The sequence below is a fragment of the Diadema antillarum genome, unplaced genomic scaffold (assembly GCF_040938485.1).
Source record: "Diadema antillarum isolate AM-2024a unplaced genomic scaffold, OU_Dant_1.0 seq00000847_RagTag, whole genome shotgun sequence".
NCBI classification, from domain to species: domain Eukaryota; kingdom Metazoa; phylum Echinodermata; class Echinoidea; order Diadematoida; family Diadematidae; genus Diadema; species Diadema antillarum.
Window position 1 is genome coordinate 1,366,458 of NW_027271721.1, and position 17,435 is coordinate 1,383,892.

Consider the following 17,435-nt stretch of genomic DNA (forward strand, 5'->3'; position numbering starts at 1 on the left):
CTTTGCTTAAAGGTGGTAAATTATTCACTATAAAGAATCAATTAGTTGAATGCACACTTGCGTGCTGCGAAGTTGCATGCATTTTACAATATTCCCACACTCTCATGATCTCAATATATTTCCCATTGGAGTGCAACTTAGCAAGTATTACCGAAAATCAACACAATAGTATTATTTTCCTCCACTGACTTTATGCATGGCAGGTCAAATTAATCTTGTGGGTATCAATCCTCTTCATATAAAATCCTACATTTGAAAACTTTATTTCCCCCCCCCCCCCCCCTAATTTCAACATTGTGCATTTTAACACATCCCCTGCCCCACTGAAGACCCAGGAATGTTGTGGTGATTACGTTCTGGCAGTTTCTGGTTTGGAAAGCTAGAATCAAGGCTTGGACTTCGAAAATAACCTTGGACAGTCTAACCACAAACACAACGTATTGAATAAAGATACTGACAGACTGTTCCTACATTGTACTTGTCACAACTATTTTAAAATAATGGACACTTATACAAGCAGAGGCTCCATAAACAATCTCTACAGTTCAGAAAGTACAAGTTTAGCTGTCTCTTGCCAGAGCAACTCAACTTCCAAGCTCAAGGTTAAATTTCATGGTTTCCATATGTAGGCATTATCTCCCTAGGACACAGAATCAATGTTACAATGGGAAACAAAACTGGAAACAAAACCTTTCCACTGGAGCATAGGCTGAGGGCAGCATACACACCAACACCTGTGGGTCTCCAGCCAGTGGCAACCTCTCTCAATCTCTGATATGCACATACTCTGCTCTTCTGTGCTCATATGAACCTCGTGAATTCTCTGTTCTGGCAGCATCTGTTCTCTTCTGTTTCCACAATCACAAGTATGGTAGATAAATATGCACATCTTCAGAAATGTCTTTGGTTGAATCGAGCAGATTCAACACTTTGGTGCCTAGTAAAGCTGATTATTTGCAGCTTTCCGCAAAACCTCTCCAACCAGTTCCCGCAGTGTCTGTAGGAGCAAATGAAGAGTCACAAAATTGTAGATGGAACACCTCAAAGAAAAGCTCCTAGTGCTGCTTTTAAAGAAACCAGTATGCTCTCGTTCATCACTCAGCACTAAAATGTATCATAACACAGTTCTCCAGAAACTTTAATGGTACACTTTGGGATCCATAAAGCTGATATGACCACTACAAGAATACCTTCCAGCCCTTACCTAATTTCATGGCACATGAGGTAGCTTTAAACAAATATAAGAATGCAATAATTTCCAACCGACTAGAAAATAAAACATGTGATTTTCTTTTCATATGGTTTCAGAATTCAGAGAGATGCCAACCGTATTGACAGCATTGCATTATTCCAAGAGCTGAAAACAAAAGGCATATTTTGGGTGGAAATACAGTATTTTTTTACCTTTCTGGCAATAGACACAAGTAGTAAGACAACCATGAAACAATTTTTTGAAAACATGAAACATATTTTTGGCAAAAACAAACACTTCAAATCCTGAAAAAAAGGGTAACATTTAACATTTCTGATATATAACAAACAAACTGTTTAAACATTTACCAACAATTCAAGATGCAGAAGAAATATAACAACAATACCAAGAGATTGCAGCAAAATGATATTTCCAATCTACATTCCTTGAAGCTGAGTCACTTAAAGGGGCATTCCAGACAATTTATATCCTTTTACACCATGTACTACATGAATTGATAGTGCCATTTATAGATTTGTGGAATCTATTGTGGTCTTTGTGCAAATCAACCAATTCTCAGCAAAACCCAAAACATACTACAGTGATCAAGGATGATCACATACTGTTAACATCAATACTTATATAAACCACTATATGTGAATAATTTTTCGTGCTGGGCAGCTCCAAAACATGTTCGCAGATTCTTGAATTCCCTCTGCACAATTGTCAATCCATTCAAAATATGTAGAGAAAACTAGAAATGTCGCTACAGCGACTGGTTATACCCCTGCCAAACAACATTTCATAAGCTTTGGTCAAAACAACATTTCATAAGCTTTGGTCAAAAAACTGAGGAAGTAGTTAAATCCGCAAGATCTTTCCTTGATCTTCTGCTATTAATATGCTGTTACCATGGCAACGTACTTTCGGGTACTGTCGAAAAATGCGTCTTGCACATCTACAACCAAAGGCACACATCTGTACCAAGTTTCATGGAAATTCATGGCAAAAACTGAGGAAGTAGTTTGCAACACAAAATTTTCCATCATTTTAGCTCATAATATGTGAGCTGTTACCATGGCAACATACTTTTTGTCACTGTCAAGAAATGTGTCATGCTGACCTGTATCCTAAGACAAACATTCAATATGAATTCTATGAGAATTGGAAGAACACTGATGAAGCAGTTTTGCCATGAAGCATTTTGCCCTATATTTTACCAATAACATGCTGTTACCATGGCAACGCACTTTTTGCCACTGCGGAAATATGTGTCTTGCACATTAACATATTCAGATGAACATCTGTACCTAATTTCATACAAATTGATCAAAAACTGTGGGAGGAGTTCGCGACGCAAGATTTGTACCCATTTTTGCCCATAATATGCCGTTACCATGGCAACGTACTTTTGGGTACTGTCACAAAATATGTCTTGCACAACTTCGTTTGGCGGGGGTATAATTATAAAGATATTTTCATAGGTTTTAGAATTCACACTGGCCAAAAGTAGCACGAAATACATGAAAATTACTGGACAGTGAAAAGTTTTGCACTTACAGTAGGAGACTCACATATTCCTGTAATGTAGCAATGTAATTCCTTACAATACCACTTGCTTAGCAAGTTCACCTTTGTAGAAGTTTTGTATGGTCTTGTTTTGTTCTGCTTCCTTAAGCGCCCAACTATGTGTTCTTATATGAAGCTGCCATGTCATCATCCTTGTTCATTGTAAGAATGTAATACCTTACAATACCACTTGCTTAGCAAGTTCACTTTTGTAGAATCTATGCATGCTTTCTTTTTGAGTGCCCAATTCTGCATTCTTATGTGAAGCCGCCATGTCATCATCTTTGCCCATTGTGATTTATTACAAATTTTGAAAGCATTCTTATTTCTCATCCCAATCACTGTAAAATCTGAAACTTTGTACCCAGTATAACCAATTTATAGATGTTTGAATGCAAAAGTCTAGAAATCATCTGGAGGTCTCCTTTAACAAAAATTTGTCCTTGCAAGCTACTACTAAACTGAAAAAAAACCTAGAACAATTATTTTGATGTATTTCTACTGGCATATGGATTTTCAGTGATCTCCCCGAAATATCAGAATATTAGACAGTCTGAGTTGATTCAGACTTGATTCAGTCGTAAATTTTCATACATGTACTCAGAGTTTACAGTGAAGTGTTTGTTTAACCTGAATGAAGATAAACACCTCAGATGATTGTTCTTATTTTGTTATATTGATATTGATTTTAGAGTATGTTTAGTCTTTGTTTTGTTGTAGTTTGTTCTTTTTTTTATATTTGTCTCACCTCTGTGTTTGAATTGATTTTGTTTGGCTCTATATCTTTGATTTGTTCTGTATATATGTCAAATACTTTGTTCATGGCCTCTCTGAAAAACAGCCTCTTGGCTGATTGAGGGCTTTTAACCCCATGATTAAATAAAATAAACAAACAAACATTCTGCCTGACCTGTGGCTTGCAATACTCTTCCAGCCAGCTGAAGACACACGCAGAGAGTTCCGCAAAGCTGGCTACTGAGATGGTGGCATTGAAGGTCTGGAACTGGGCATCCATGATGGCCTTAAACTGTCACAAACAAAAGACAAAACACTGACCAAATGACCAACAAACAACACAAAGACACATTCATACATGAAACTATATATAAGCACACATGAAGTACACTTCCAATTCACATGTTTGTTCACAGAGTTATAGAAATAATGCTAACATGGATATTTCGGACAATTAGAAATATGCCAGTTACCAATGATAAGTTGTTAATACATTTGAATACAATAGAAATGCCATCAATTCTGAACAAATAAATACATAATTGATGCTCTATCTGTGACAACAAATTTATTCATTTATTTCTGATATATTTTGCTTGCTGTTCCTGAGTGCATTTGTGCCATATGCTTAAAATTTGCTGAGACCAAGCAACCATAGGCCAGGTTAGATGCACTCATTTCCAACACCTGGCTTCTGCCAGCTATCACACAGTGATCACAGAATTACACATGGGTGTCATCGTAAACATTTGACAGAAAACTTTTGAGTACAAGAAATATACCACTTTTCACTTCAAAAATTTTGAGGCTGTTGTAAGGTGTGGGCATTCTACACAAGTCGTAACAAAAGACTTTACTGCAGTAGCAAACTCTGAGTTATGCTTGTAATATCAAAGCAAATTGATAACTGAAAAAAGGCAAGTGCCAAAATGTGTCTCGCCCATTTGCATAGAAGTTAATGTTTTTCTAACTCCCGGAAGTTCATTGACCCCACCTATGACCTTTGACCTTGTGGTGACCTTCAACTCCCCAAGGGACATTTACCAGCCAAGTTTGGTCACAAACAGACAAATGGATCAAAAGTTATGAGCCATAATTGAAACCCGCCATAAAAACTTAAAGGGTGTGTACAGTTCTGGTCGAGGTGAGGATTTAGCTTTTAACGTTTTGCAAGATATTCAGTATACCACTCTATGAGATGTCAAAGAGCATGCAATTCTAAGAGGTATCAAAAGTTTATTTGATATAAATCGGTTTTGAAATGGCTGAGATATCCAAAAACAAGGTGAAACAAAGAGATCATAATAAAGTTGTGGCCTGTCGCCTTTTATTATTATCACTTTTTTTGGATATCTCAGCCATTTGAAATCCAATTTTCATCAACAAACGTTGAATCCTTCTTAAAATTACATGCTCTTTCATATTTCATAAGAGGTTTCTCATTATCTCACTTAAGAATGTTCAAAACATGAATTCCCACCTCAACCAGTACTGCACAGTCCCTTTAACATTGGGCTCTAAAAGTTTGTTGACCCGTCTGTGACCTTTAACCTTCTGATGAACTTCAACTCCCAAAGGGACATCTACCATCTAAGTTTGGTCACAAATGGACATAGGGATCAAAAGTTATGAGCCATAATAAAAATGCGCCGTAAAACTTAACATTGGGCCCTAAAAGTTTATTGACCCCTGTCTGTGACCTTTGACCTTGTGATGACCTTCAACTCCCCAAGGGACATCTACCATCCAAGTTTGGTCACAAACGAACATAGGGATCAAAAGTTACGAGTCATAATCGAAACGCGCCGTAAAAACTTAACATTGGGCCCTAAAAGTTTGTTGACCCTACTGTGACCTTTGACCTTGTGGTGACCTTGAAATCCCCAAGGGACATCTACCATCCAAGTTTGGTCACAAACAGACATGTGGATCAAAAGTTATGAGTGATAATTGAAACGCGCCGTAAAAACATAACATTGAGCCCTAAAGTTCATTGACCCCTGCCTGTGACCTTTGACCTTGAGGTGACCTTCCTGTTCGGTCAAATGTGTAACTTTGTATAACCACTCTTCCCTCCAAGTTTTATTGAAATTGAAGTCCTAAGTAGAGAGTTATTCAAGTTTTTGTAGCGTTACGGACGGACGATGGACGGACGATAGACAGACGACGGACGGACAGACGCCTTAGGCGATCCCGTCTCCCCTCACCTCCTGTGGGCTCGACCAAAAAGAGATCTACTGAACTCTCCTGTTATTCTGTTACTCACCACATTAAACTTGACCTGATCAGAGACTTGGTTATGTCCATGGCCGGGTGTGCTCTGATGGGCTTTTACAATCTGCTCGTAATTTCTGTAAGTGCACAAAATACAAACAAAATAAATACAAACAAATTACCCTTTGGGGAAAAATTTGATCCAGATTTTCACACTAAGTGATCTCCATCAGTAACACAGACTGCATTCACAAAGTTTCTATTTATTTGCACTTGCAATCTCTGGTGAGTTTCAAAGAGAAGTCTGCAGTTTAAAGGCATATATTTTGAGATGAACCAAAACTTGAGAAAGTTTGTTGTAGACCTCAAACCATGAAAACTGAGGCCAACATCCCAGATTCTGCTGGACATTATAGGTGTATTCAAGCGCCCTCCTGAAGTGTACCGTACTGTACTGTCACCGTGCCAGAGTAGTGCTTGAATGCTCCAAAAGTTTTCTGTACCACACCGCACCAAAAGTGGACCACTTCAGTGTTCTCCGAAAGCATGTTGCACCGTATTGTACTATGCTAGAGAATGTCTGAATGCAAAGTAGTCCAAAATTGTACTACATCAGCTGATGACATGAGAAGAATGCATGTTACATGCACTATGTCACAATACCAAGAGCAGATTCTATTTGTTAGGGATACCTGTATGTAACATGAGTGGGTGAGGTGAATGTGTTCGTTGCTACAAAACATGTTAACCCTCTGACTCCAGTCCAAATATAGCTCATGAGATATGCTATCTCCACAGAGCCCTTGAACGCTCCCAATCTGGCATGGTACATTTATGGTTCTTGTTTTGTTTTGTTTTTGTTTTTTTTGGGGGGGGTAGGTTCTTTTTTTTTTTGCTAAGGAGTCCTGTAAGTTGTCCTGTTCATTTTTGGCACCACTGCAAGTAACGACATAAGTTAATGTCTGACAATTGTATATTAAACTGCATTTTCTTTCTGTCACAAATCTGTTGCATTTACAGGAAGCAAGAAATGACACGAATGCTTACAAATCTCGTCACACTTTGAAAAGGAAGAAGAGTGTATGAGTACAGGAGAGGAGAAAACTAAGGAGAATCAGGATAGCAAAGAAGTTAAACATTCCAAAGAATGGTCTAACTACTCCCTATCACCCATCTATCCCCTCCAACCTACGCCTTCATGATCTTCAAGGCCATGACTTCTTTGCGTAGAGCCTCGAGTTCATCCTCTTGTTTCTTCTTCTGCTGCACCAGGTATTGGATATAGTCTATTGCTGCGAATGTGAACAACAACAGAAACTATCATTATGCTTTCCTTCCGCTGCATTGTGGAGTAAACCTTGTCTACATGGAAACTATTGGGTCTACATGAAAGTCTTTGAATTTTTCAATACTTCACTCATGCACTAGCCAACTTTTGATGTCAAAAATTGGAGTTCCATGGAGTTTGATGTCTATGTAATATTTGACCACAGGTGGCATCTTATAAGTCAAAAACACTTTTTTTCACTGCTGTTACATGTCTACCATTTGAATTGAATTGAATTGAAAAGGTGTTTTATTCATCAATAAAACAATGACGTAAGAACAAATCCACATATTGTAGAAGCTGTTATTTTCACGAACATATACTTTTGCGAATAAGGAGGTAACAGACTTTTCCACTAGATGTTGTTTTTTGTGATTCGACATCGATGCTCTCATAAGTGCACATCATTTTACTGTACATAGCAATATTTTTGTGGGTTGTTAAGCGAAATTCACTCATATTAAACCAACACAAAAAAATGCAAATTTTGCAGTAGTTGTCTTCTATCTACAACAATATGGCATTACTGTTTCCTCTGTCTGAAGTTTATCCTTGTCTGAACTTTAAGGTAAGAGAAACCACATGGGTTTGAATGTCAGAGATTTTCTTCACTGATGTACAAGTAGTTGTTGAGCAAGTATGCATGCTCACCCTTCGTAGCACTGTTTACTAGGAAATGGACATAAATGCCATGCATGAAAGGATCACATTCATGTGCCGAGATTTGCTTCATGGCAGCTTTTACCCGATCTGTTGCGATTCTAAATACTTACAAACAAAATATCTGATGTTCTAATTTACGAGCAACAAAAAATTCTAACTTTTGTGAGGATATCTAATAAGAAAAGGTCAAACATGTCAACTTACATCTCTGTAGTACAGTTGCCTTGCTGAGTTTTTGGGATCCAACCTGGTCCGTCTGTTGGCATGTTGGCACAATCAGCTGCAAGTCTTCATACCCTTTCTGGTTTATAAGGACACACGGAGAAGATTGAAAAAAAAAAATCAAGAGGTATTCTGCCAGGTCTTTTGACGTGAGCTGTGATCACATTTCCAGCAAAACATTCTTCATGACTTCATATACTGAAGGCCTAATTTCTCCACAATAACACACACAATGACACATAACTTGCATGGTATTACCGAAACTTCTTTGTTACGAGCTTCAGAACATGCCCTTACAAATCAAATTTGCGACGTATCTTTCACATGGAATATTTTGTCAAGGTAAAAATAAACTCACACATATTCAAAAAGCATAGCTAATAGCTCACATGAAAGAGCATAACATCTTCTAGTCATTGACTACAGCTTAGGGAAATGAAGATACAGTCTGCCCTCAATTATCCGGCCATATCATACCTGGACTTCTCTATTATCTATACATGTTCATGCAGTAAAGAAAGAAAGAAAAAAAAAAGTGATTTCAAACTCAATTAAAATTCCTATTAAACATACATGATTTACCAATTGAAATATCCACAATCCATATGAATTTTACATTAACCCATTGAGGACGAGTCCTGAGTATACTTGAGCAAGTGTCTATGGGAAATGCGTCTTGTAGCAAAGCAGCTCATCCTGAACAAGTTAAAATGATCAAATTTACATTAAAAAAAAAATGTAATGTAATACAAGCAGGCTGGCACAGATAACACCACTATTGTGGTGTACACTTCCTACCTAGCTACCACTGGGACTGCAGCTACATAAACAAGTATGTAATCACGTAATACGCATTGTTTCTCCTATATCCAGCCACATCGTTGATCCAGACAGGCACTGGTCCCAGCATGGCTGGATAACAGTGGTAAGATTGTATTGGGATTAAATGGCTTACCTTGATGGCATCTCGCCTCTTCTGCTCTGCTGCTGTGTGTGCATTTCTCCTCCTGTCCTTGTAGCTCTTGTAGGCTTCAGCATCATCATCATCATCTACAAACAATCAGTGCAATAAAGGACACTACTCATGGAGCACATGGTTACTTTATAGGGCCTAGATACATAATACAGGTGATTCCTGTTTACAAAGTCCAAAGGACTGGCAGTTTTCTCTTGTTATATTGAAACTTTGTTGCAGCATAACAATAAAGTATATAAAGAATTAGATATATAGATGAATTGATGATAACTTTGCGACCCGAATTTTTCCTTAGTGTTCGATATGATGGGAGTGCACCGTCATCTATGATTTGCTCTTTTTGAAACACTTTTTGAAAAATTACGTCTTACACTGCTTCTCTCTTTGCTTGCCTATCGTTTGTCATTTAAGAACATTGATGTTTTTTAACCCTAAAAGGGCCGGGGGTGGGGGTTGAATCAACCCCCCCTCGACATTTTTCGCGACTATTCCGCCGCGCGAAATCTTTTTACTGTGCTGTTCGCTGACTTTTTACTTTCAAGTCACGCACATCTTTTGACACCATTTTTGTGAAAATCGCGCATACCGTTACCAAGACGACGCTGCACAACCTTTTATACATGCCTGTCAGACCAAAAATGGCTTAAAAACATGATTTTGTGTATAAAGTCTATGCATATGGAGTTTTCTCACCTTATTCATAAAGATATGACTATTTTCACTTTCATAGGCTGAAATCAATTAATTTCAGCATGATTATGCTTGAAATAGGTTGTTTCATAAATTTTGTGAAAAAAAGGTTATTAAACAAAAGGTCGAAAAACAAAGAAATACATAAGAAATTAATTTTGATACCAGATTTTTTATTCAGGTACATTGTTAACCCGTTGAGGACGGATTGATTTTGCTACAACACACATTTCCCATAGACACCTGCCCGAGTATACTCGGGACTCGTCCTCAATGGGTTAAGAATGCTACAAGGAATAATGTCACCAAAAATTAGGATGCCATTAGCTTTATTTTCTGAATTACAGCAAAATTTATGATTTCACGCATATTAATTAATATAAAATATATATTTTTTGGGGGTTTTTTTCTGTTATTTTTCTGTTATAGTTTGGTAGATTATAGATTGGTAGATTGACAGGTAATGTATGTGCCAATTTTCATGGCGATTGCGCAATCGACGGCCAAAATCTCGTTGGGGGGGGGGGGGGGGGGGGGGGGGGGTTTGAATCAACCCTCCCCCGGGCCTGGTTAGGGTTAACAATACTATTGACAAACCATTCTTAGACCAACTCAAAACTATTTCATGAGCTCAGCACTCATTTCATTAGGTTATGTCATCTAGTATTGTTACAGATATCATGCGCAATAAATTCATCTTTGCCCTTGACATGAGTAACTTTGCCCCAGATGAGATACCATTTTAGTGGTTATCATTTAAAGGAGCATTCCACATGATTTTCAAAATTTCACATCATGTAGTACATAGACAGCTCCATGTATAGATTTGCGGGAGTTATATAGTGGTCCTTGAGCAGAGGAACCAATACTCTGAAAAATCTGGGACAAATTACACTGAACAGTGATGATGACATAGAGCCTCACATATTATAGAAATGTAGCAATGTACATTGCAATTCCATTACAATACCACCCGCTTAACAATTTCACCTTTGGAGAATCTATGCATGCCTTCTTCTTTTGTTCTGCTTCCTTAAGCCCCAACTCATACATTCTTATGGTGAGGCTGCCGTGTCATCATCCTTGTTCACTGCAATTTGTTATGAATTTTGAAAACATTCTTATTCCTCATCCCAATCACTATGGATTCTGAAACTCTGTACTCAGTATAACTAATCTATAGTTGTCCAAATGTAAAAGTCTGAAAATTATGTGGAGGTCTCCTTTAACTATTGAGTTGAGCTGCCATGTGCACTAAAATATCTTTAATAAAATACACAGTCGAAAAAACCCAAAAGACTGGTAATAAACCTTGAATTTATATCTAATATTTTCCTTTGTACCTGACATACCACTGTTCTGTCTGGATAGGCTTCCTCTCCCACCGGCATCAATCTTCAGGTCATCTTGGAAGCCTAAAGATGGAGAGAGACGGACACTACTTTGAATATGTTCAATCTTTCTACAATATTGCTGCTACTGCCTCACTGCTTTCAAGCTGCTTTTGTTGAAGTTTCCAGAGCACAGAACTTGGAAGAGTTCTTTAAAACAAACAAACAAACAAACAAACAAACAAACAAACAAACAAACAAACAAACAAACAAACAAACAAACAAACAAAAACAATAACAGTATTCCCTACACTCCTGACCCTTAGACCATTTCAATTCCTGGTCATTTAGTAGCATATAAAGACAACTGAAAGCCATAAAAAGATGTATTTTTGCACTGAAAACAGAGTATCTACAGGATACTTTTGTTTTCTTTGCCAAACAAGCGTGACTTGTTGTCAGCTAAATACATCATATACGGATGTTTACATACACAGATGCAGTGTATCATATGCATGTACATGTAGGAACAGATGCAAATGTATATTGCTGCTGTATTGTCATTTGAGTAACACCACAAAAGTTAGACAGGAAGCCAATGATAACTGTTACACATCTGGATACTGTCAGCAGAATATACAGAATCATGACTCTGCAAACATTTAGTCTTGAACATTCTTCATTCATGAAACATTTGAAAGATCTACATAATACGTGTAAGTCTTACTTGTATCAAAACTTGAGTCCGTAAAACTGGAATCTTGATTTGACATGATGGATTCTCCTGAAAGACAGAAAAAATACAATGATGAGGTGATGATTTTATCTTGGCAATCCATATTGGGAATTGCTTGTTGATATTTCTGCCTCTTACTTTTAACATTTCATGGAAATAACATGCTTGGGTGAAATAAACAATAAAAAAATACCCACTTTTTAGTGAAATATGATTTAGAAAAGCAATAAATAAATCTTGAGAACTGAAACAACACACAAAAATATACATGCACATGTTGTGCAATGATGCATGATGTAAGTAGGCCCCATACATTCAAAGTATTTCAAAATCATCCAAAACCACGATATTCCATAGAAAAATGACACAAATCATTACAATAATTGAATAATAATGCATTGTCACAAGCAAATAGTTTTTTGTTTTTGTTTTTTTCAAATTCTGGCACAGGACGTTGAACCTTGGTGTAGTTTCCTTACATCTGTACATATTTGTCTTATTTTCTCCAAGGATTTAATGGTAGGGTAAGGGTTTAATAGCCTGGGTTATGATAGGGTTTTTGGTTTACAGTTGTAATTTGATCTGTTTATGTGAGGGTTAGGATTAGGGTTATGTTAGTAGGTAGAATTTATGTGTGGCTTAGCATGCAGATATTTAATGGGAGCAAATGTCACAGGAGCAAATATGTCATCATGCATGGAACCCTCAGCTCTGGGTGCCTTATCCACTGACCTGTAAATGCCTATCTATATCATGGTTAGTGTTAACCGGGGTGCTCCCTTCGCCTCGTACAGTTGTAAACTGCGCTTCGCGTTTGGGCTGGTCACAGTTAGGTCAGTGTGTACACTGTTACTGCGCGAGTGCAGTGTAGCAGTGGAACACGCCCCCAGAGCTGTGAGCCCGCACCGGGCCGGCATTCCTCTAATTTTAAGGAGTACGCACCTCCCTGCCAGCCCTCATCACCAAGGATTTTAGGAAAAACTGCCTCCCCTTAGGCTTGATCAGTCAGGGATGAGTGCCTCCTTTCGTGCTGAGCACCTCCCCCCAAATGTGAAGCGCCATCCATATTTGAATTTTGATGTAAGATCATTGGTCGCTATGCCAATATCCTCCATCCATCTTTACCAAAGATCAGCAGTCATCTTTACTGCTTAACGAGTGTTAGAGTGCTTGTGTCATAAGGCCTTCGCTTGTGCTTCTGTGCGGACCAATAAAGTATATCTTTGCATCGTGTGTTTTCTGTGCTGTGAACAGTGGTGAGTTCGCCATATAAAATGTAAGCTAGCATTTGAGTGAACTATCATTTCACATCATGCGATATTTCTCGTAATACCCGTATGGGCAGCAACATGTTCATGCTAGCTAGTACAGTACGTCAGTAGTAGCCTATGGTCGCACTGTACTATCAATAAACCTCATGCTCATCATGCGAGTACTGATCTCTAGGTCTAACCTTAGACATTCTATGTAGGGGCCTAACACTAACACTGCACTGCAGGCAGAGAGATTAGCACGCGACTCACAGCCCGTTTACTTTTACTAGGCAGCCATACTATACAACCACACGCGTGTGTCTTTACCATCCAGCCACACGAGTGTGTAATGTATATGTACATAGGGATACACACACTGTACGGAGAAGATGATCGCCGTGCATGCCTGTCAAACATTTATAAACGCCACACAATCAGCTTGCTCACAAAGTGATGAAAGTAACCTCATTTTCATACCTTTTAATAATATTATTTTCTTACAAATATATTTTTTCGCTCCATTCTCATGGTGTTTGCTTGATATGATGGGTTTAGAATTAATAGCAAAGTTACAACTGCCGCTAAATTGGGGGACTTTGGATTGACATCGCTAAACTGCTGGTGGTGTGCTAGTGATCACTCAGCGCAGCTGCAGCCTAGTCAGCGCAGTTGTGCCGCCCGCCCCAGCAGGGACCCGGACCCGCATGCATCCCGCCGCACGCCGGCTGGCTGCCTGTGTACGCTAGATGCGCGATTTGCGAGTACCTGAACGAACGAAGGCGAAGTCTCAGTAACGACAAGATGTATGATCAATCATTAAAATTAAAAGTCCAAAATCAATTGTAACTTTAAATTCGCCTCATCAAATAAAGGAAATGAGAATGAAGTTTAAAATGAAAGAAAGTAAATTTGTCTAGATGGTGTGATAATATTAAATGGATTAATCTAGGAGGCAGGTTCATTGCTTTGCGGTGGTGCATAATCCCGGGCCGTGTCGATGTGGCCAGCCACACACATGTTGCGTTGCCGCAGGTTCCCCGCTACGCAATATACCGGTACTACTAGTAAAGCTTCTTCGTGCGTGTGGATATGTACATTACACGAGTGTGGCTGTATCCAGCAACTAGAGCAATGGCTGCAACCACACTCGTGTGGCTGGATGGTAAAGACACACGCGTGTGGTCGTATACACTACCTTACTTACCACCTCCTGGAGTCCTGAGAGTACTCCTACACTACTAGCCTTGTTCGTGTTTGTGTTTATTTGCCATATTTTTTGTATCCTCGCGGAGCTTTGTTCATTTGTCACTCTGCGAACGATGAACATTGCCACAGAAAGTGTAAATTCAACAGTTACTGTTACGTTAGTCTTGACTTTTGTCATTGGTTAGATTTATTGTCATGAAATTATTTGGCATTGCCACCCTCTTTATTTTTACGTTGTTTACGGTATGGTCTAGAGTCGATAGACTAATGTACCAGGTAATTGAAACTTCTATCAATGTATTAAACTATATACTATAGTATATCAAGTATCGGAAAAGTATCAGTAAGAGTTACCCCCTTTTTAAGACAAAATCCGCTCATCTTTACACAAGTATGAATGTACCTTCTGCATAGATATTCAAACAGTTTATGACGTACTTTCTAAAGAGTGTTGAGGAAGGCAGTTTGCTCAGAGAGGAGGCATCCAGCACGGGCAGGCAGGCAGGGGCGGGCGCGCAACTCTGGTGGGCACTTTCCACTGCTACACCAGCGGCAATACCCGATTTGTGCGATTGCGTAACAATTACATGTCAAGCGCGAAATATATCTCAGTTAGTTGAAGAATTTGTGGTTTTGATAAAAGTTGCCGAAAGGGTGGCATGGATGTCATGAAAAAATAATACTCCACCCATAAAAGGAAAGAAAATTACTTACCTTCTCAGACTCAACCAACAACAGAAAAGCCACACAGTACTTAGTACAGGTACGTACAGGAGCTCGAGCACACAGTTCAACCGGATGTAGTCTGGATGATGCCATTTGTATAGAGGAGATTCGTTTATGTACTAATATCTACAGTTCTATTTTAGTGATCTGAAATTCATGTGTTGATAAATAAAGCAATTTTTAAGCTCATTTTGTATTATAAATGTACAATATTTTGTTATTATTTGCAGATTTTATACAACATTAGTAGAAAAATCATACAAAGATTAGTGAATCCCCCTTCAAATGAGTGGTAACATCACAGCCAAGCGCGCCCCATCTTCATGGCGGCCCACAAGCGGGCGTCCGAGCTGTGCAACTTTGTGTACCTTACCTATTTGTACGTACGTGATGCGCCTGTAGCTTAGCGTGAAGGATCTAGGATCGACTAGCGCGAGTCGACTCGTACTCAAGTCGGGACGCAACGGCGGCGGAGCTAGCAAGGGCAGCTCGGCGAGCGAGACGACAGCCGACGCGACGCGCAGCATAAGCCCAATCACAGCACCGTCGGACCACCGTTGGTTGACATCCCGAAGTCTGCTAGGCAAATAGAAATCTAAGATGAAAATGACGACCACCACGAAGCGACAAGTGTAATCTGTGCCATGTTTTGCTAGCTTTGTCTGCTAACGAACGTTTGCGCCCGAACATCGATCCTGCGCATGCTGTTTATCTGGCTGGCAAGTTGATGAATGTGTTTTATTTTTGGCATGAGCATGATGAGCGACGATGTATCTTACGACGGCAACGACGCGGTGATCGATCAGCTGTCATGACTGTGCTACTGTTAGTGTTAGATAGTGTAAATTTAGGTGAGTAACGTTAGGTAGACTATCTGCTACCGCAGTACAAGTACGGTTCGGTAGTATAACTAATAAACTAGTTAACTAAGTTAGCATGGACCTGGACCCCGGTACGTACTACTAAACTTATTACTACTGTAGTGAGTAGCGTACAGACTGATTTTTTAATAGAATACTAATAGATTTGGCTTAAATAATAATAACAGTAAAAACAATAGATTTGAAAATCTCTTGCCTCTGCCAAAGTCTTCTGTGTCTACAGATATATGCAGTTGCCATGCCGCACCACCGGCCACAACAAAAGTAGGAAATTTAACGTTAGATCTAACGTTAATTGCAGAACGCAACGGTTTAAGTATTAATTTACATCCCATGTTGTCTAATAACCAAGGCAAAAGTAGAAATAGAATCTAATGTTAGTTCTAAGTTGTTTCTAACAAGTTAACAAGTTAGTTCAAAGAGCACTCGGAATCGAAAGCACAAACCTCTGGCAGCACATTTCTGCCCATCGTACCCACACAAGCATACAAGTATGCTGAAAATTGGCAAATTTTACCTCGCAGGGGCTGCGGTACGGGGGGGGGGGGGGCTCACACTTTTGGGCCGTCAAAAAAAAGGGAGGAAATCGGAAAAAATTGAAGAAAAAAAATCACAACATAGCAATTTACCATTGACAATTGTCAAAGAAAGGCTCGTTCTTGGTTCACGTTTTTGTGACGGGGAAATGATTTATTGTGTACTTAAAATCACAGATTGCTGGTGGTAGTCTGCAGTGGAACATTGGACCAACAGTGCTGACTCCCTAACTTCCGATGGACCCGAATGGGAGGCTGATGTTGACAAACAGAACCTGGTCCTGCCAGCTGTCCCATGGAGATGAGAAAGGGTCATGATGTAGCTGAGATGGCATCCAGACAAGGAAAGTGTTCCATCAGCATTGGTCCGAGGGAAGGACCACATATTGTCCTGCTTTCTCTGCTCTCCTTCCCCATCGTCTTCCTCTGTGCAATTTTTGTTGCCGGCTACATCGGCATATTAACCTGGTACAATATCTTTTTGCATTTCTTTGATGAGCGGACACTCTGCCACAGACTGACCATTTGCCCCTTGCTCATCTTGACCTTACCACTCATCCTGATAGTCTTGACGCTGGGCCTGTCGCTGTATGCTGCCTGGGAGCAAGTGTCATGGCAACTTGAAAGCTGGATGCGTGCCGCGCGGGATCCCGAGAAAGGATTCTATGCAAGGTTGTGCGCGAGGCTCGGGCTTCCGGAGTGCTGCCCCTACGAAGTTATCATTCTTCGTGAGGAAGGGGACAGTCTTGAGTTGGCTACCGAAGATGTGAGTCTAAAGGGAGTGCCTGGGGTAGTCACTACTACCAGCGAAAGCCAAGGAATTGACACGTAATCTTCTTGTTGCCCATTTACACCAGTAGGGAAATTATGTGGAGATGTTTCTTACTGTACTCTATATGATTTTGTGTGTGTAATATACATACATTTTGTACATGTAGATAAGTGCTCTCTTATTTTCCCAACAAATTTCAAGCATGTTTTGACATGCTACTTGGTTATACTGAATGTTGCAGTTTGAAAATGAATTTGACATTTGATCTATTTTGTCATGAATGACCTCTAGAAAGCTGCAACGTGGATTTTGAGATTATACATACAAGTTTGTAAACATACAGCTGTAGGTCATTTTGATAGCCCACAGGTACAAGTACATGTATGCTTTCATGAATGCAATTACT

At 39.3% G+C, this 17,435-nt stretch overlaps 2 protein-coding genes across 3 annotated transcripts; one reads left to right on the forward strand and one right to left on the reverse strand.

The window, feature by feature from the left end:
• Positions 1-287: 287 nt before the first annotated feature.
• LOC139740326 (max-like protein X) lies at positions 288-14,878 on the reverse strand. 2 transcript variants are annotated; one of them, XM_071650920.1, is made up of 9 exons: positions 14,829-14,878; positions 11,647-11,703; positions 10,941-11,003; positions 8,878-8,972; positions 7,905-8,001; positions 6,903-7,002; positions 5,763-5,847; positions 3,672-3,788; positions 288-997 (listed from the first exon to the last, which is right to left on the reverse strand). In XM_071650920.1, exons 2-9 carry the CDS (start codon positions 11,690-11,692, stop codon positions 938-940), a joined length of 663 nt encoding a protein of 220 aa, XP_071507021.1. In that variant the 5' UTR covers positions 11,693-11,703; positions 14,829-14,878; the 3' UTR covers positions 288-937. The 2 variants fall into 2 exon arrangements, with proteins under 2 accessions (XP_071507021.1, XP_071507020.1); XM_071650919.1 differs by having other exon boundaries at positions 10,932-11,003.
• Positions 14,879-16,585: 1,707 nt separating this feature from the next.
• On the forward strand, positions 16,586-17,089 carry LOC139740348 (transmembrane protein 169-like). The gene has a single exon (XM_071650942.1). The coding sequence runs from the start codon at positions 16,586-16,588 to the stop codon at positions 17,087-17,089; it is 504 nt and encodes a 167-aa protein (XP_071507043.1).
• The last annotated feature ends 346 nt before the right edge of the window (positions 17,090-17,435 follow it).